The sequence below is a fragment of the Tetrao urogallus genome (assembly GCF_951394365.1).
Source record: "Tetrao urogallus genome assembly, chromosome: Z".
Taxonomy (NCBI): domain Eukaryota; kingdom Metazoa; phylum Chordata; class Aves; order Galliformes; family Phasianidae; genus Tetrao; species Tetrao urogallus.
Window position 1 is genome coordinate 38775438 of NC_136816.1, and position 16602 is coordinate 38792039.

The following is a 16602-nucleotide window of genomic DNA, read 5'->3' on the forward strand; positions in this document are numbered from 1 at the left end:
ATCTATGAGATTGTGTCTGTGGCAGTCTTCCAATCCTCTCTGTATTCACCTTTGGTTTTGCAAGCAAATGCACATAAAATCAATTTAGAGACAGACAAGAAGAAAGCCCCAATCCTTTGCTTGCCTCCTGAAATGAGCATCAAATCAACCCTATGTTTGTGTATATATAAGTGTATTTAACATATATATATATACATGGAATGGAAGCCATCAGTCTTGTTTAGGTGATGGCTTTGTTGGTAATAGTGTTATGTTCATCTTCATAACCATGGCTGCTGTTCAATTCCACTTTCCTCCTCCCTCCCTTTCTCTGATGATACTTTTCAGAGCTACATTTTAGGCTTCCTAAGGTTCACTGAGTTCACTATATTTCTTTAAAACAGCAACAACAAATGAGAAAAAAAAAAATTACCAAAAACCAAGCCAAGTCTTGCAACTATTTTTCAAATAAGCATACAGTTAAATAAAATCTTTTGTATAATCAGAGAAGTGGTTGGGACAGTCTATGTTTTTATTCTGTGTTTCAGATACTTCACTGACACAGGTCCTAAAATGTTCACTCTTACATATGCTGTACCCCTGTTGCAGGGAGAATATTGACAAAAAGCTTTTCCTCTCTCCACTGAAATCATCCAGACAAGGCTTTTGCACCATTGGTATATTCCTGATGTTTCACTTACAGACTGCATATATGCACTACATTACACATTTCAGGAGTGATCCTGTAATTACACATTGGCTGTTGACTGGCAAAGCAAATCGTGATTGCCCAAGGTAAATCTAATATATTACTTGGAGAGCAAGAAATGCATGACAGCCTGGCTGAGCATCCTTTAAAACTAGGCATGGGACTTTTAAGCTACAGCATGTATGCATATAATACATACATACATATATAAGTATGCACAACATATACATATATATATGTATTTCATACATGCACAATAATTTCCAAGACAGCTACAAATTTCCACATGCATTAAACTATCTAAAAACATAGAAATAGGCAAGACTAATAAGTGGAATTTTCTTAAATTATATTTGAACAATAAACAGCAAGAGTAATACTGCAAAGTACTGCTCTATTCTCATTTATATCTACAATAAAATTCTATGAACAGTTGTCTCCCAAAACATATCCCAATAAAATAAAAAAAAAAAAAAAAAGGTAACACCCAGTGTCCTATATTTGTATATTCATTGTCAGTTCAATAAGAAAAAAAAAAAGGTAAACAAAGAAAAGAGAAAAAAGACATCCCCACTCAGAATTGCATATTTACATTCTTCAAACTGTAGCGGTGAAAAATAATTCTATTAAGTGCAGAACATTCCTAGTGTTGCAGTAGTGACATTTTTAATAAGTTCATTATGAAAACATTTCTTTTTGTCTTAACAGTGATGCATTCCATGACTACGTGAAAATTTCATTATCCCCTTCACTTGCAGCCAGTGGTTGAGTCTGGATTGAAAAGCTCCTTGTATAATGGAGGAAATAGTGTGTTCACTATATCTGGGTGAGACTGTTTAAATACCTGTAGTTTCTCTCCGTGCAAGTTGCAAAGTGCAGTAATGGTTGGTATCTTGGCTATTAACTGTGAGATATAAAAGAAGAGGGAGGAAACAAATTTAGTAAAAGTTCCAGAATTAATTAAGATAGCATTTTGTTGGAAAACTGTAATACCCCAAACTGCATCAAATCTATCCATGCTGACATTGGATAAGTCCACTGTTCTTATTGTTATGGTCTAAAAACCATTCTACTGGAAATTTTAGCCAAGTGCCAAAACCGCATTTAACAAGGAACTGCCTCTAGGGTTTCTCACTGAAATAGTCTGATTCTTGCTAAGGTACCCCATAAAAGGATTCATGGATTGAACAAAATATGATTTAAGAGGAAAGAAGAGTGAGGAGAAGAATACAACAGTGCTTACTTCTATACAATCTATACAATGGGAGCAAGTATGGAAAAAAGGAGATGCTTTTAACTTACATTAATGTAGTAGTGGAGAAGAGGCTAGAAAAAGATGCATGTCTGACGAAGGCTTAGGTTAGCTCTTTTTTAACAATTTACCTTTGTCAAAGTCTCATCATCGAGGTGGTTCTTCTGGATCACATGTTGAAGTGCAAAGTAAATCTTTTCCTGAAGCTTCTGGACCTTCCTTGGCTCTATTAACCAGGCTCGATCTAAGAAAAAAGAAGGCAAGAGCTAAGGACAGGTGTGGGGTATGCTCATGGATGAACTTGGTACGCTAGCAAGTGTTTACAGCAAATGTAATTCCTGTGGGGAAGGGAATCATAATGAAAAGATGGTTTCAGAAGCAAAATATTTTAATCCATTAAAGGATCACCTGAGAGTTGAATTAAGACACACTGAGCATACGACAACAAAATATTTGCCCTGTATTTCTGTTTAAATCAGTACGTTAGAGAAAGATGGGAGTAGAAATGAAACAAGGTCCAAGCATTTCATTATATTTTGCTGGTACATTCACTGCTCTAACTTCATGTTGCCTAGGTAAATGACATATATCATTTTAGTGTCTTAATACATAAATAATGAGCATATTGATCAAAACAGTCATCTCTTTGAAAAGAATAGAGTATAATTATTGAAAAATTAAAACAAAATGTATTTTGTCATTATTTACTAGGCTAACATTTTGAGACCATACATTATATTTTGTATTAAAAAAAAATGGCTTCCTTCAAAAGAATTTCTTTAATAATTCAAAAGAATTATGAGCAGTTGCAAGGTCTTGAAGTGCAAATTTCTTGTTTTTTTAAAAATGTTCTCTTTTTAATCAGTGCAAAAGAGAAGCTAATATGGGAGAATAATCAATAATAGATATAGTTGTTTGGACTTATACTGAGCTCAGACCCCAAGTGTAGGAGGTCTTTCATAAGATATTCTGTCAAGTCACAGCTTCTGAAAACAATCATACATGAAGCATAGAAGCAGACCCCAAGACAATCTCCAAAACATAACAGTGTTTTATAGCACTGCCAAACTGTCCGTGTTCCCATTCTGCAAACTCATTTCTCTGTTTCTCACAGTCAGAGTGATTCTTGGACATAGATTTTAGCTTTGCTAAAGGAAATATGAAATTACATTTTGCCACAGGGCTTGAATCTTAATGTACACGTTGAAAGCTGTGGGAAAATCCCTTTCATTTCCAGTGCTCTTTTCCCTACCTCCTCGAGTTACTAAAATTATCCATAGAAATAATTTAAGCTGAGAGACTGAAGAGTATTTCAGTGCTGAAGAATCAGGATTCTGCCATTTGTCTGACTGCAGAGATATCTCTATGGAAAATGTCCATCAATAACTTCTCTGAAAAGAGATAAACCCAAGTCTCCAGAGACTTAGCAGGTAATCAGGCAAAGAAAACAATATTTTTGCATAGCTTAAAGAATCTATGGATCCTATACTGACAGTGGCCACAGAAACAGAATTAGCTGAGAGCACACACAGTATTGGCACAAATAAGCTCACAATAATATTTAGGCTTCACAGGCTAAGTGTCAAATTTTATGTTCTTGAAAAACATGCCTTTCAGTAGTATTAAATCAATACCTAATAGGTGGCAGGCTGAAGCTAGAAAGATTTATCACAGAGAGCAGTCCTTAAAGATTTATCTTTCTGCCACAAAGATGAGCTTAAAAATAGACTGAGGCTGTGGGAACACAGGTTTCATCACTTGCTGTCATGGAGCATGCTGTATATAATGCAAGAGTTCTTGAAATCACAGTGTGGGCTAGGTGAAACTTTTACTATGAATATTAAGTCTGTCTCCCAAAATGTAGTTCCTACCACTTGATCACCATCTGCAAATTTGTTTGGACGTTCCACATACCTCTGATTATATTCACAAAAGTGCAGGAAAAAGTCAATAGATCAGTGGCTACCCATACAGGATTGGAAAACTGGTTCAGATCTACTATTTTCCTTTAGGTTTTGACTCTTCTATCTTGGCAGAGTGCACTAGCCACTAGGCAAGAAAAGAGTGTAGAAGAGGGTAAAAGACATAAGGAAAGGTGTTCAGCAAGATTTTCAGAAAAGATACTAGCAGGGTTAATGTCTTACTACCCATTTCCAACATGTATGCAAGTGAAGAGCCATTCTACATCATTAAGCTTAGAATCAGAAATCAAGTGAAAGAATCACCTCTGATAACCTTAAAGTACAAAATCTGGATTTGTGCAATTAGTCAGATGGAAAATAGGCCTCAAGCTTGGTTTCAGAACCTAAACTGTTGTGTTAATAGATGTTCAGGTCAGCCCACTCCTGCAGATATTGCTCTGTTCCCTGTAAATGCTGACATTAAGAGCACAATAATCACCTTTCAGAGCAGTGGCTTCTGTAGAAGAAAAGCATGAATACGAGTGCTTCCCAAAGAGAGTGGCTATGTCCCTAAATTAATGAGTTGAAGAACAGGTGCAGCTTATTCTCAGAACCAGTGCTTCTTTTTTTCAGTTTTATATATGTTCACAAGATGAAACACTTTACTGTGAAGAAACCAGAACATCTAGTACAGAGGGAAACTGATTATTTCTTCATATTAGTTCTTTATTATTTTTGAAAGGAAATAAGTGACAGCTTTTAATGTCATTACAATTTGCACTGCCTTCCCTTGCCATTCACAGACTTAGACCAGCTGAAATGGGGTTTATTTGCGTGACACAAATTGGCAGTTTTTTAAAGGAAGATAGGTTGCCTTCTTTCAAGGTTATGATTCTTCAGCCTATCCTGTCTTATTGCTTCTCACATGTCCAACAATACTCGTGCTTGCAGACCACAGGAAGAAGTAGTCAGCATACATTAAGCACTTTCACATTTGGTTTTTGGCTAAAGGAATAAGAGATATTCAGTGTCCTCTTGCTAGCAAGCAGGGAAAAACAACTTGGACATGAAAGAAAGACATTGGACACTGAAGTATTTCTTCTAGTATCACCAGCTTTAACTTTCAACCTAAATAATGGTGAAAAAACTTGGAATCACTTCTATGTATCTTAGCAGAGTTTGCTATTCAAGACACACTCATCTTTGAAGTGCTGCATCACGGCTGATGTATATCATGACTGAAATGTATTACTAGAGTTAGTGGAGAAGCTTATACAACACATGCTTGCAATACAGCTGGCTTAAAGCCAGTGCTGATTTTCTAGCTTTTTCAAGCACTTAGTACAGCTGCAGATGTGCAAGAGATTTTGGTGCTTTGCTGAAAGACACATGAAGAACTGCAAAGCTCAGAACTTTAGTTTCCATCAATTGTCTACTTGTAGCTAAGTGTCATGGTTTTGTGATTTTTGGTTTTTGGTATTCCACATCATAACATCACATGGGGCACTGGGAGTTTAACTGTTAATGCTCAAGTTAGTGTACCTGTCCAGAAGAGAAGAAGAGCTACATTTCCCAGGGGACTCTGCGGTCACAGAGAGGAGATAGAACTCCTGGCAAGGTCACCTGATGCTCTCTTTTTCGTCTGCTCTTTTTCTTCGGCTCTCCCCCCATCTCCCTGCTGCTCAACCAGACTGCACATCTCACCTCAGTGTTATGATGAGGCCTATCCACCTTTTGGACATTTTCTCATTTTATTTGATTTATTATCTTCAATTCTAATTATATTGTATTATGGTGTGTTATCTGGCATTCCAATACTATATTTAGTAAATTAGTTTATTTCTCTTCAGATCGTTGCCACTGTTTTTAATTATTCTGGAGTCCCCTGTTCCCTTTTTCTGGAGGCACAGATTTTGCGAAATCCCTCTGCCCCACCAGTCACGGAACCTGGCCGAACCAGCCTGCAAACCATTGACACTAAGTGCACTTCATTAATGACTTGATCAAAAATCCATTAAAGCAATCCATTAAAATCAATAGGAAACTTTTCATTATTTAAATAGGCTCTGTCCAGGTCTAAGGGATAGGACATTCAGAGATAGAATATATTACTGTGACCAGATTTTGTTAAGTTGGGCTATAATTTGTTTTTGTTGCCTAGACTACCTGGGTAACAGAAATATTGCTTCTTTTTAATTTGGCTAGAAATCACATATCTGAATATTTTTCTTTCTCCCTACAGATGAGATGTCTTAATCTGAAATAAAGTGCATGTAAGTCACTGAAATAATTTAACTGCTTCTGTTTCTCTTCAGGAAACAAATAGATGTTAAAAAAAGAAAAACATAAATCTTGCTTGTAAGGATTCTATCATTCTTCTCTGTTGCTTGGTTCTTAGCATGTTGCTCAAGAACTTCACAGTCTAGATTGCCCCAGAATTCCCAAGTTGTCTTTAGCTTTGCACAGAGTCAGATGGGTCACTAATGCCAAACGTGTACAGATGCTGTACATCTCCATCATGGCTTGGTCTTTTCTGTGTAGAAAAGGGCTGGTTGAGAGGGGCCTGTCAGGGCACTGTGAGTCTCCTGTCTCAGGAGAAATCAGGGATCCTGGGAGGTGTTTCACAGGCAGTTTTCACTTCTGTGCACAAATGGGTTGTGGCTGAGGAACATATGTGGCAATGGAAGCACTCTGGAGGGTCCTTCTGGAGCACCCAATCTCGTGCTATATGTAGGCATTGTCTTGACCATTTCACCTCCAAACAAGTGACCACAAGAACACTTCAGAGGGAAATTAGCAGTGGAGTTCTTTCTGGAGGTGTCATTAATGATGAGAACAAACATGTGGACACCATCTGTGCTAATCTAATTCTGCCTAATGTAATCTCCTCCACAGATGTATGAGAGGGCAAAGTGACCTAGAGGAGGTCTTTAGTGGAACAGACTGGAAAAATAATTAATGGTGGGATTTTTCGTAAAGACCTTTCAAAAGGTTACTCTTAGTGGGAGCTGGAGGCCTACCTCCCCTGAGTCAAGATTAAAATCTCATACTAAACTCTAAGGTTGCTTACGTGGATCTGTGGTATGTGAATACTTGAAGAAGAGCATTTTGCCCCTGAAATTACTACCTCTTAAATGGAGTTAAATTCAAACAGAACTTCATGGAGATTTTTACTGCTCGTGTTTTTATTGACACAGAAATATCCATTCATAGCTGAAGACTCCCTAACCCACTCGGGGCTGTGAGGTTTGAGCTCACTGAGGATCCAAGTAGGAACATGCATCACCTTGAGCAACATATTTTCTCTGTGTTTTGAAGCAATGCCAGCAGGCACTGCTTGTCTGCATGAACCTGCTCCATGTCTATTACCCTCACTCTCAGCACTTATTTCTCTCTCGTTTTCCAATCTGTCTTTCTCTTGCATCATGAAATAGTGTACAGACGCTAAGGAGATGATCCTTGACTGAAATATAACATGCCTGTAGGTTAAGTTCAGGTATACAATTCAGGTAGACAATATTATTGTTTTTTAATCTATAACTGGCATGTTACATATTTTGCCTATCTGTAAACTTCTGTGATGGGATCATCACACTTTGGATCTATTTCTAATACGTGTAACTGCTGAAATTCTAATAAAAGAGCTGGAAACTCTTTTCTGAGTAATGCAGGTATTCTTCCATTTCTTATCACACTTCTTAACACAGATGCACATTGCTTATTCCAGTGTAAAGCATTACTTAAGTAGGTAGATTGGAACAAGTACCTGGTGATATCAGAACAGCAGATGAAAACAAGGCAATCTCCTCCTCAGTCAGCTGTAAGGAACATAAATTCTTAGCAAAGTCAAATGCTTCATTCACCAGATCATCAGAACCTAAGGACCACAGAGAACAAAGTCAAAATTAGAAATTTATTAGCTCTCTGACCTGGCTTGAAAAGTGGAAAAGTGGACAGTTTTGTACAAAAAAAAAAAAAAAAAAAAAAAAAAAAGAACAAATGAGTAAATGTATGTGCTCTTAAAACATGTCTCTGTCAGCTATTAAAACTCCACTTGCTTTAGAGACCAGCTATTTCATCTATCACTAGATCACGCAGTGAAACACAAAAATTATCAAGAATTACGGGCGTGACTTGTACAAAAAGCACACAGAGATTTAGAAAGGGGTTCTCTTTTCCCAATGTGAAAATGAATGTTATTTATCAATAAGTATTATAGCTAAAAAGGAAGAGTAACCAGTCCTAATTAACTTTCACATTTGAAATTTATTAATTAACAGTACATATATTCCAGAAAATGTTTGAAAAGGCCCAAAATACATCGAATAATACACAAGAACACTTTTTTATTCATGCAAGGTAGTGTAATGTTTATTCTTTCCTATTCAAGAAGAAAATATATTTGTATATATTAATGGTAAATTTTTTGCAGTAAATTACTATCCTTAAATTTGATTCTACGTGCATCATGCTGTATTTGCCAATAATGTACTGCATCCATGGATTGCCAAAAGACACCCATTTAGCCATTGACATTTCAGATAGCATTTCATATCATGTTCAGAAATGAAGCTATTGTTTCAACACACAAATCCAAATGAGTTTAAAAGTTTTAGGCTAAACAGCGTATTTACTAAGTTCCTTCATATATTTTGTCATAGTCCATCATTTTAGTCCCCTCTTTGCTGGAATGAAATGGCTTTTTGCAGGACTCAATTAGTGGGACTAATTTGATATGTCAAGTATAACTGATCTGTGGAGATAAACCACTTAGCTTCTACCATAAACTGTGTTTTAATCAAAGCTTTAGATGGCAGCATAAAAAAACTGATAAAATCCTCATAGTGCTCTTTTTTTTTTTTTTAAGAGAAAAGCACCTATTATTACTGGCAGCCACTGGAGCCACTTTTCCTTTTCCAGTTTAGAGATTTGGAAGTTTTGCTTTCAATATTTACTGAGGGTTTTAAACGAACATCAGTGCATTTAAACAGAAGGATACATTTTAACAGAAGGATAATTGTACATTATTTGGACCAACATTTATAGAAAGGATTGAAAAGAAAAAGACCAACATACCCAAGGCTTTGAACATCTGCATCCCTCCATACTTTCCTTCAAACAGAACAGTATTGTTGAGTGGGTTGAAGGCACGGCACATTCTCACCAAAACCACTTCCAAGCAGCCTACAGGAGAGAAAAAAGAGCAAAAGTGCCACACATTATTACAGGCCCAGGCTTTCTTGAGCTATCAGGATAATCTGTCACTGAATATGGGAAACAATACATCTCTGATTTAAGTAGAGAAAATGGGTATTTTCTTGTCCAGACAAACTAACTTTTCCTTAGGCTTATTTTCTTCAGTGCAGCAAATTGATACTGTGGACTTAATCTGAATTTAGACCTGGGCAGATTATGTTATTTTAAAATACTTTATTCTGCAAACTTTTGTTTCCCTTATTTTTCTTTCAGGTTGAGGAAGATCCAAAGGAACAGATCTTATTTTATTTTACTTTTTTTAATTTAATTTTTTAATTTTTTTCTTTATTTTTTCCTACAGAATTTACAGAATTTCCTGTTTGGGGAAAATGAAGAAAAAATAATTTCAAGCAGTCTCTAACTAAATCTGAATTTTCTATACGAGAAATTTTGCCTTTGAGAATTCTTTTGCAGATACATTTCTGAATGAAAATTCCAGATTTTCTAACTTCTGCTGAGCATGAACTGTAAAACAGAAAATAGAACAAGAAGTATTTATACATGCTGAAGCTAACCAGAGTTGTCCAGTAGCACAGTCAAATATGACTATATTTTTTGTTTAAGGAGCAACTGTGTTGCTACTTTTGCTAGTCAAAGGAAGTTATATGGGATGCATCAGCATTTGCAGAAGTCTTAAAGATAGTAAAATAAAATAAAATGTTATCCTGTGACTGTCTGCCTACATACTCCTGAGTTGTCTGCATCCCTTGCCCTTTGTGGCTCTGCTGCCTCAATTCAGTCCCGCTCTAAGCCACAGACCACTGTGTACAAGAGCAAGGAACAGCTTTCAAATGAAATGAACAGTTCGCTCTTGAAACAGGAAGAACTTCTTATGTTTTAATGAGTCACCTCACACTGCATCACACCTTTTACACATGGAGAGAGCAAGAAACTGATATGACAGGGTAAATGCAGTTAATTACCAGCAGTGGCTCACTCGGTCATGCCATTTAGTCCTACTGAGTTTAGCAGAATTAATGCATAATCACAATAAATGTTGTCATGCTTCCTATAGAGGACAGAAATTACCGCGTCCCATGTCAGGGAAGGAAACCCTTTTCCACCTTGCCCTTAAACATGCACATGCACACCTAGGCAAGCACAGAGAGCATGGCTGCAGCACGCTGCTGTAATCCGCTCTCATTTAGTCCAAAACCAACTGGCGCCAGCATGGATTTTCCCTCCTGTGCACTGGCTGGAGGGTATCTCTGTAGTCTCGTTAAAAAGATTAGAGATGACCACAGAAGCATTCACTAATGACAAGTGGGGATTTAGAGGGTGGCAGATGACTGATTTGACCTGCTCAATTCACAGGGTCTTTCCACTACATGTCAGGTTGGGGACTACAGTTGCTGCAATGACTCTCTGTGTGTATGTTTAATAACCACAAGTGACTGTGGAGAGAAGGGGATCAGAAAACAGTAACATGATTAATGGGGAAAACTATGGAAGGGTTAATGCAGCTAACGAAACAGACTGAAAAGTAAGGTTCTGTCAAAATAAAAATGACCCAAAGAATGGGACATCTGAGCATGTTTCTACAGCACTGGGAGCTAACCCAGTCTCAAGCGCTTGGTGTTTACCCACCTGACTTAAGGAGGAGAATTTGGTCATTCTGGCAGAGCTCCATAAAGCCTGTTATCCGCTTTGCGAACTCCACCACATACTGGATAGCATGAGTGATCTGAATGGCACACTGCTGCCAAAGGGCTTCTCTGGTCTTCCGGGAAAACAAGAGGAAAGAGCAAAACAATAAGCGAGTGAGTTCATCCATGTGCTAAGCACTTCAGGTAGCCTTGCAGGAAGGCACAATCCTCTGCCTAACTCACTCCCTTACCCCCCACCATGTCTTAACCAATGGCATCTCTGTTTTTCAAGATGCCTGACAACTTTCATGAGAAGGCTGTTTTCACAGGTTGATTGCCTCAGTGGTCCAAACTGTGGCATTACCTCTTCATAGGGGGAGAATGCATCAACCAGTGTTAAAATGTGATTTCAGTGCTGACTTTTGCGCATGAGAGAGAGACAGCAGAACTAACAATGTAAACAACTCAGTGCACTCCTAGGGAGAAAGTGGCACAGTGTTACTGAGTCATCAAACAGAATATTTTAGTTGTTTGAAACTTTAAAAAATATTTGAAGTATAATTACTGTCTGAATAATGACTACAAGAAATTTTTATTTCATTCATAACTATTTTCTTCGAGCATGCAGGTGTGCAAATGCAAACATGTGCCTTGGATCAGCTGCAGTAACTCTGCAAGCTGCAGTATGTTTTCACTTCTGCTTGTACTTAGCTTTCCTAGAACAAGCAGGAGTCTCTTCAGTCTCTTGCACGATCAGATAATCTCTCAACAGATATCTGACTGTAGAATCAATGCTAGTGATGGAGGCACAAGAGTGCAAGAGCACATCTTGATTTCTGTTGACTGGGCTACATCTGAAGAGGTGTCAATAAGAAATATTCTGAATGTGACCTGAGAATTACAAAGGTAGAAAAAAATTCGTTATACTGAGACCATTCTTCCAGGCACTTTTGAAAAACCTCACTTTAAGGAGTACTTTAAATTTATCATTATTTACTGCTTATGGGTGATATTTGGCTTGCTCACAATGAAAAAATCTGTTACATAGGAAAGGAATGTGCTTCTAACAGATTTCAAAATGATAAAATAACAAAGGGTTTTTTTATTATAATTTTTTGAAAAGCCGTGCAACAGAAAAGATTCTTCAATTCTCATCACACTAAAATCAACAGAATTTCGGTATAAGGTTTATAGCTGTGATAGCAAACAATGTGTAGAAACTGGATTCTATGATCATATTTTGACATTAACAAATATCCCAACATGCTGAAAAGCTATTTCTTTTGGTTACGAAATATCCCTCCTTTGCTTTCACTGACCAGGGTCCTCTAAGATACTTAAAAGAATACTTTAACCAGCTTGTCCTTGTCAAATAATTCATGGTTAAACATTTCTAACCATAGGGAGCAGAACAAGTATATTACAGGATTGTACCTTGCTCTGGTAAACCTTAATTTCTTCATACGTGTGGGTTTGCCAAGCTAGCTGGTGTAGCTCCTCCATTGTATATTGGCATGTCTCCAAGTGAGATTTAATGATATTCTGTGCAATTCGATCTGAGGAGAAAGATGAGCTCGTGTGAGACATTTTGGTGAACAGTAATTTGCAATAGCAAAATGCTGAAGACATTAAAATTGGAAAAGGAAGATTTTCTTTTAACCTTCTAGTTTTCCCTCCCTCTCCTTCTCTCCGTCTTTTATCTCTCTCTCTCTCACAAATATTTCTAAAATTGTCTGTTGCAAGATGTTTCAGTATCAAATACGAAGCCAAGGGATGCTTGACAAACAATAGATCTGTACATGAAAATAACAATGAATCTCAAGAAACTATTTTAATTCTTTCATTCTGGAAGTGATTTAAAAATAAATAATAATTATTTTTAATGTGTTCAAATAATTATCTTTTGGTCATCCCGATTACTTGAACACTTTTGTCTATTCCAAGACTGCGCAGATGCCCACACCTGGCTGCTCAGTCCTGACATGGGCATTTGCATTACCTTGGTGTGACTTAAATCAAAGAAGCAGGAAACTGATCCAGTTTTTCTCCAGTTAGGTTTTAGCTGATCAATTTTTCAATCTTTTCAGTGATCTCTAGCATAGAGACCAGTGCTGGCAAGGTGTGAAAGTTGCAGCTAAGTAGCCTAGGTTTTAGAGGGCAGAGGAACAGCTCTCATACTCTTTGACAGCTCATGATTAAGATACATTAAAGTTATTCTGAAAACACAGGTTTGCGTACAATTGCAGAACAAGAAGCGTGGAATGCAAGGGGAAAAGCAAGCATTGTGTGCTGGATGGAGATCCCCTTGAGACTAACAGTAAACCTCTCAGGGAAGTACTGAAAAAAGATATTTTCTCCATAAGTCACTTGAGCGGATTAAAGATTTTCACAAAAAAATTTCTAACATCAATTCATTAGCACTGGAAGTATGTTGAAATGTCTTAATTTGAAACATGATGATTTCTTAACTTGGAGCTTTGAGACCTATACGTCTAAGTGGACAGCAGAACTGAACTGAAGCACTTATGGCAGATGCATACATATCGGAAGACATATTCTTCAAAAAAGGAGAGGGCTCTGGTAATGCATTAGCTGAGCCTGAGTGCAGGAAATATAAAGAACTAGGAATATCATCATCCACATCCTCAACAGTTTTCTTACAATGGGTCGATCTGGCTCTTTGGAGTTCCAAAATACGAATCTTGCTTTGGCTGAATGTTATCTGAATTTGAAAGCACCATGAAAGTTGAAAAATGAATGTAAACATACAAGTTGCCTGCAATCACTGTTACAGGAGTATGATTTAAAGGAAAAATGTTTGTACTAATGTCACAGTTAATAAACTGAGACTGAGTGGACGGATTCTGAAGAAAGCACAAAAGAATTCCAGGTATTTGTAGAAATGAGAATACCTTCTCTATTCAGTCTTTACAGGTACTTCTCACAGGTTAACAGTTTTCTTAGGTTTCCTGTGAAAGAACTGACTCAGGAGTAAAGACAGCTAAAAGTGTGTATTAGTGATTACACAAATCTACCCAACATTCTACTGAGGAAGAATGGATGCCAGTCTTACCTCATGATGTTAAGATACTGTATTTTGTAGTTAAAACATTAAAGATAAAGGTGCGGGTTGGAATAAAGACATGATAAATTTTAAACTACTCTTTTTTTAAGGATGAATAAAGATTAATTAAATAAATACTAGTTAATAAGCCCTGTTTTGTAAACATATTTCAGACTTCTACCCACTTATTGATATATTTAAAACAGTTTTAATAAAATTAATTTTCTGAAAACATCATAAACTATGGTAATTCTGACTGTAAAAAGCACAGGTTTTTAACGTTGTGTTCCTGGATTTAACCAGAAGAAACTTGATTATAACTGGAGGAACATTTAAACCTTTTATCTAAAACAACACTGTAAGACACAAGATCTTTGAATTACTACTGCATTTCCCTTTCTGAGTGGTGAAGTATTTTGCTCTGTCCAGCCACTGGCTGGTCTCTGTTGTGATTCCTAGCCTAGCTCCTCAAGCCACACAATTTGTTACACAAAGATGGAACTATTCATGTTTTTGACATAAATAAAATAATATATAAATCAAATACTTTAATATTATTGCATAGCCAGATCAGATGAGGCTGGTCACATTGTTTGCCTGATGCAAACAATCTGAAGATAAGACTTTTTTCATTTCACTGACTTGACCTCAAATATATTTGATCAGCAGTTCTATTTTACATTACTGTATATATTCTGTCCTGTTATTTTTCCTACCATTTACTTCTTTAACTTAGGATCAAACACGTAAGTGAGAATTCATGAATCTTCAAGGTTTTGTAGGGATGGCATTTTAGCTCTATACACCTTTTCTTTATGTGCTTATGCTTATGTTGAGCTGATGATAAAAATCATTTAGACATGAAAAGACCTTGGGCAATTCCAGCAAGCAACATCTCCAAATTCTGACATCCAAAGAGGAACCAGATGCTAGAAAAACTTGCAAATCTTGAGCCATAGGCTGAAGGCTGAGTATGTGATGGAAAGGGTACACTGCATCTCAGGGGTGGAGGATACTGGTTATTTTGTGTAAGGAGGCTGCCTTCTTACACTCTGAGCTTAGCCCCTCAGTGGTGCCTGATGCACATATATCATATATGGGATGTGCAGTGGTGATATGGTGGAAAAAGTAAAAGGAAAAGCTTATCTTGGCTTTGCAGAGGGTCCAGTGAGCAAAGATCCAATGTAGACAGAACAAAGAATGTAACTCTCAAAGGGAGTTGCAACTCTCAAGGAGCATAGTCTACCATTATGCCATTTGTAGATTTTAGCTCTTTTCACTCGCATAGTTGGAAACTACACACATCACTGCAAATTCCATGCAGAGAGAAGCTCCTAAACAATTGGGAATAATGTAAAGACATCCAATCTGAATCTATTTTGATGGAATGCAACTGATACTGTTCTGAATACAAAATATAACACATTTCTGGAAGACCTAGCAGCTCTGAAGCATTTCTGGCAGCTGTGTTCAATCAAAGAATGGGACAACGAGGGAGGAAAGTAACTTAGTTCAGTGGGAGTAACTGTGTCTCTCCTGTTCGACGGGCTAGAAGATTCCTCTACAGTCATTCTGCACATCAGGTCTTGACTTAAAATCATTTTCATTTTCATTTCATTTCACCAACTTAAGCCAGAGATTTCAAGGGTCTCTTGACACCAGGAAGCTGCAGAGATGTATCTCTAGCTAGAAATCCTATTTGAATGGGCTGCAAAGGACTAGAAAGACAGTATCAGTCTTGTGACCTCATGTATTTCCCATTGAAATGTTGTCAATACCCATCTTATGTAAGTTACATTGGGTTTGCAGCTTTCACTGTATGAAAAAACAAAATAAAGAAATGTTGTTATTAAGAGTGAGAATAAAACTTTGTAAAGTTTCCTTTACATGGAGCATTTGCTGCAAGTTTTTGGTAAAAATTAATTAAACAAAAAGGAATTAATGAAACTGTGTGAAAACATACCATCAGATCTAATAATCACAACTGTAAACTACATGATTTTAAAACTTATCTGCCATAGAATGTAAACATTCGGTGTTTCCTTCTCTGCTTTTGTCTGTTATTTGTTATTATATCAGAGTTATGTATGCAATGGGGTCAGCTATAATACTGCATAACATCATGGGGAGTCTGATTCTGTGAAAGGCACAGAATATCCTGGCAGACTGACTCTAGTTGGGAAACATGACCAGTGGCTGAACTCCAGTATGCACTGTGATGCAGTAATATTTCCATTAAATAGTTTAGTTCTAACTTTGAAGATTCTATTTATTTATTTATTTATTTATTTATTTATTTATTTATATGTAATTTTGTTTATTGTTACCCTGATATTTTTGGTGGAAAACAGACTATTTTTAAACGAATGCTGTAATTCATTAAAAAAACAAAAAACAAAAAACAAAAAAAGCCAGCAAAACAAAAAAGCAAACCAAAACAACCAAAAATATCTCTAGCAGGAAGTATTTGCTTCCAGAGAGGCATACTAGAAATGAAAAAGGCACACTAGAAACAACATCAATCAAGAAAATGGTTAATGGCTTTAGACAATATGAGGTCTCGAAAAATCAGAAATACTCAGAGAAGATACATCTTGGAGTGATCAGTCATTTTTTCATTTCTGGCCTGTACATATCTTACTAGTTTTCTGCACAGACTCACTATCCTACCTGTATTGTCCCATTCATTCTTAGGGGTGAAAAAGAAACCCAGATGTTGTTGGTTTATAGTGCCTCTGAATTTCCTAAGAAAAGTAAAAACAGCAAAACAGTCTGTGTGATAAGCATCTGTTCTGAACGCACAAAAATGATAAATATTAGAAGCGGTACCTTACAAGATCCATGATCTTTAAAGA

General features: G+C 36.8%; 1 protein-coding gene across 1 annotated transcript in view; it reads right to left on the reverse strand.

The window, feature by feature from the left end:
• Positions 1-1436: 1436 nt before the first annotated feature.
• Positions 1437-16602, reverse strand: part of RORB (RAR related orphan receptor B) — a gene marked incomplete at both ends in the record, with an annotated part of 37758 nt that continues 22592 nt past the window's right edge. Inside the window, 6 exons of the mRNA XM_079548261.1 lie at positions 1437-1592; positions 2072-2184; positions 7608-7718; positions 8918-9025; positions 10685-10817; positions 12118-12239. Coding sequence (XP_079404387.1) covers positions 1437-1592; positions 2072-2184; positions 7608-7718; positions 8918-9025; positions 10685-10817; positions 12118-12239 — 743 coding nt within the window. The remainder of the gene's footprint in view (positions 1593-2071; positions 2185-7607; positions 7719-8917; positions 9026-10684; positions 10818-12117; positions 12240-16602) is intronic.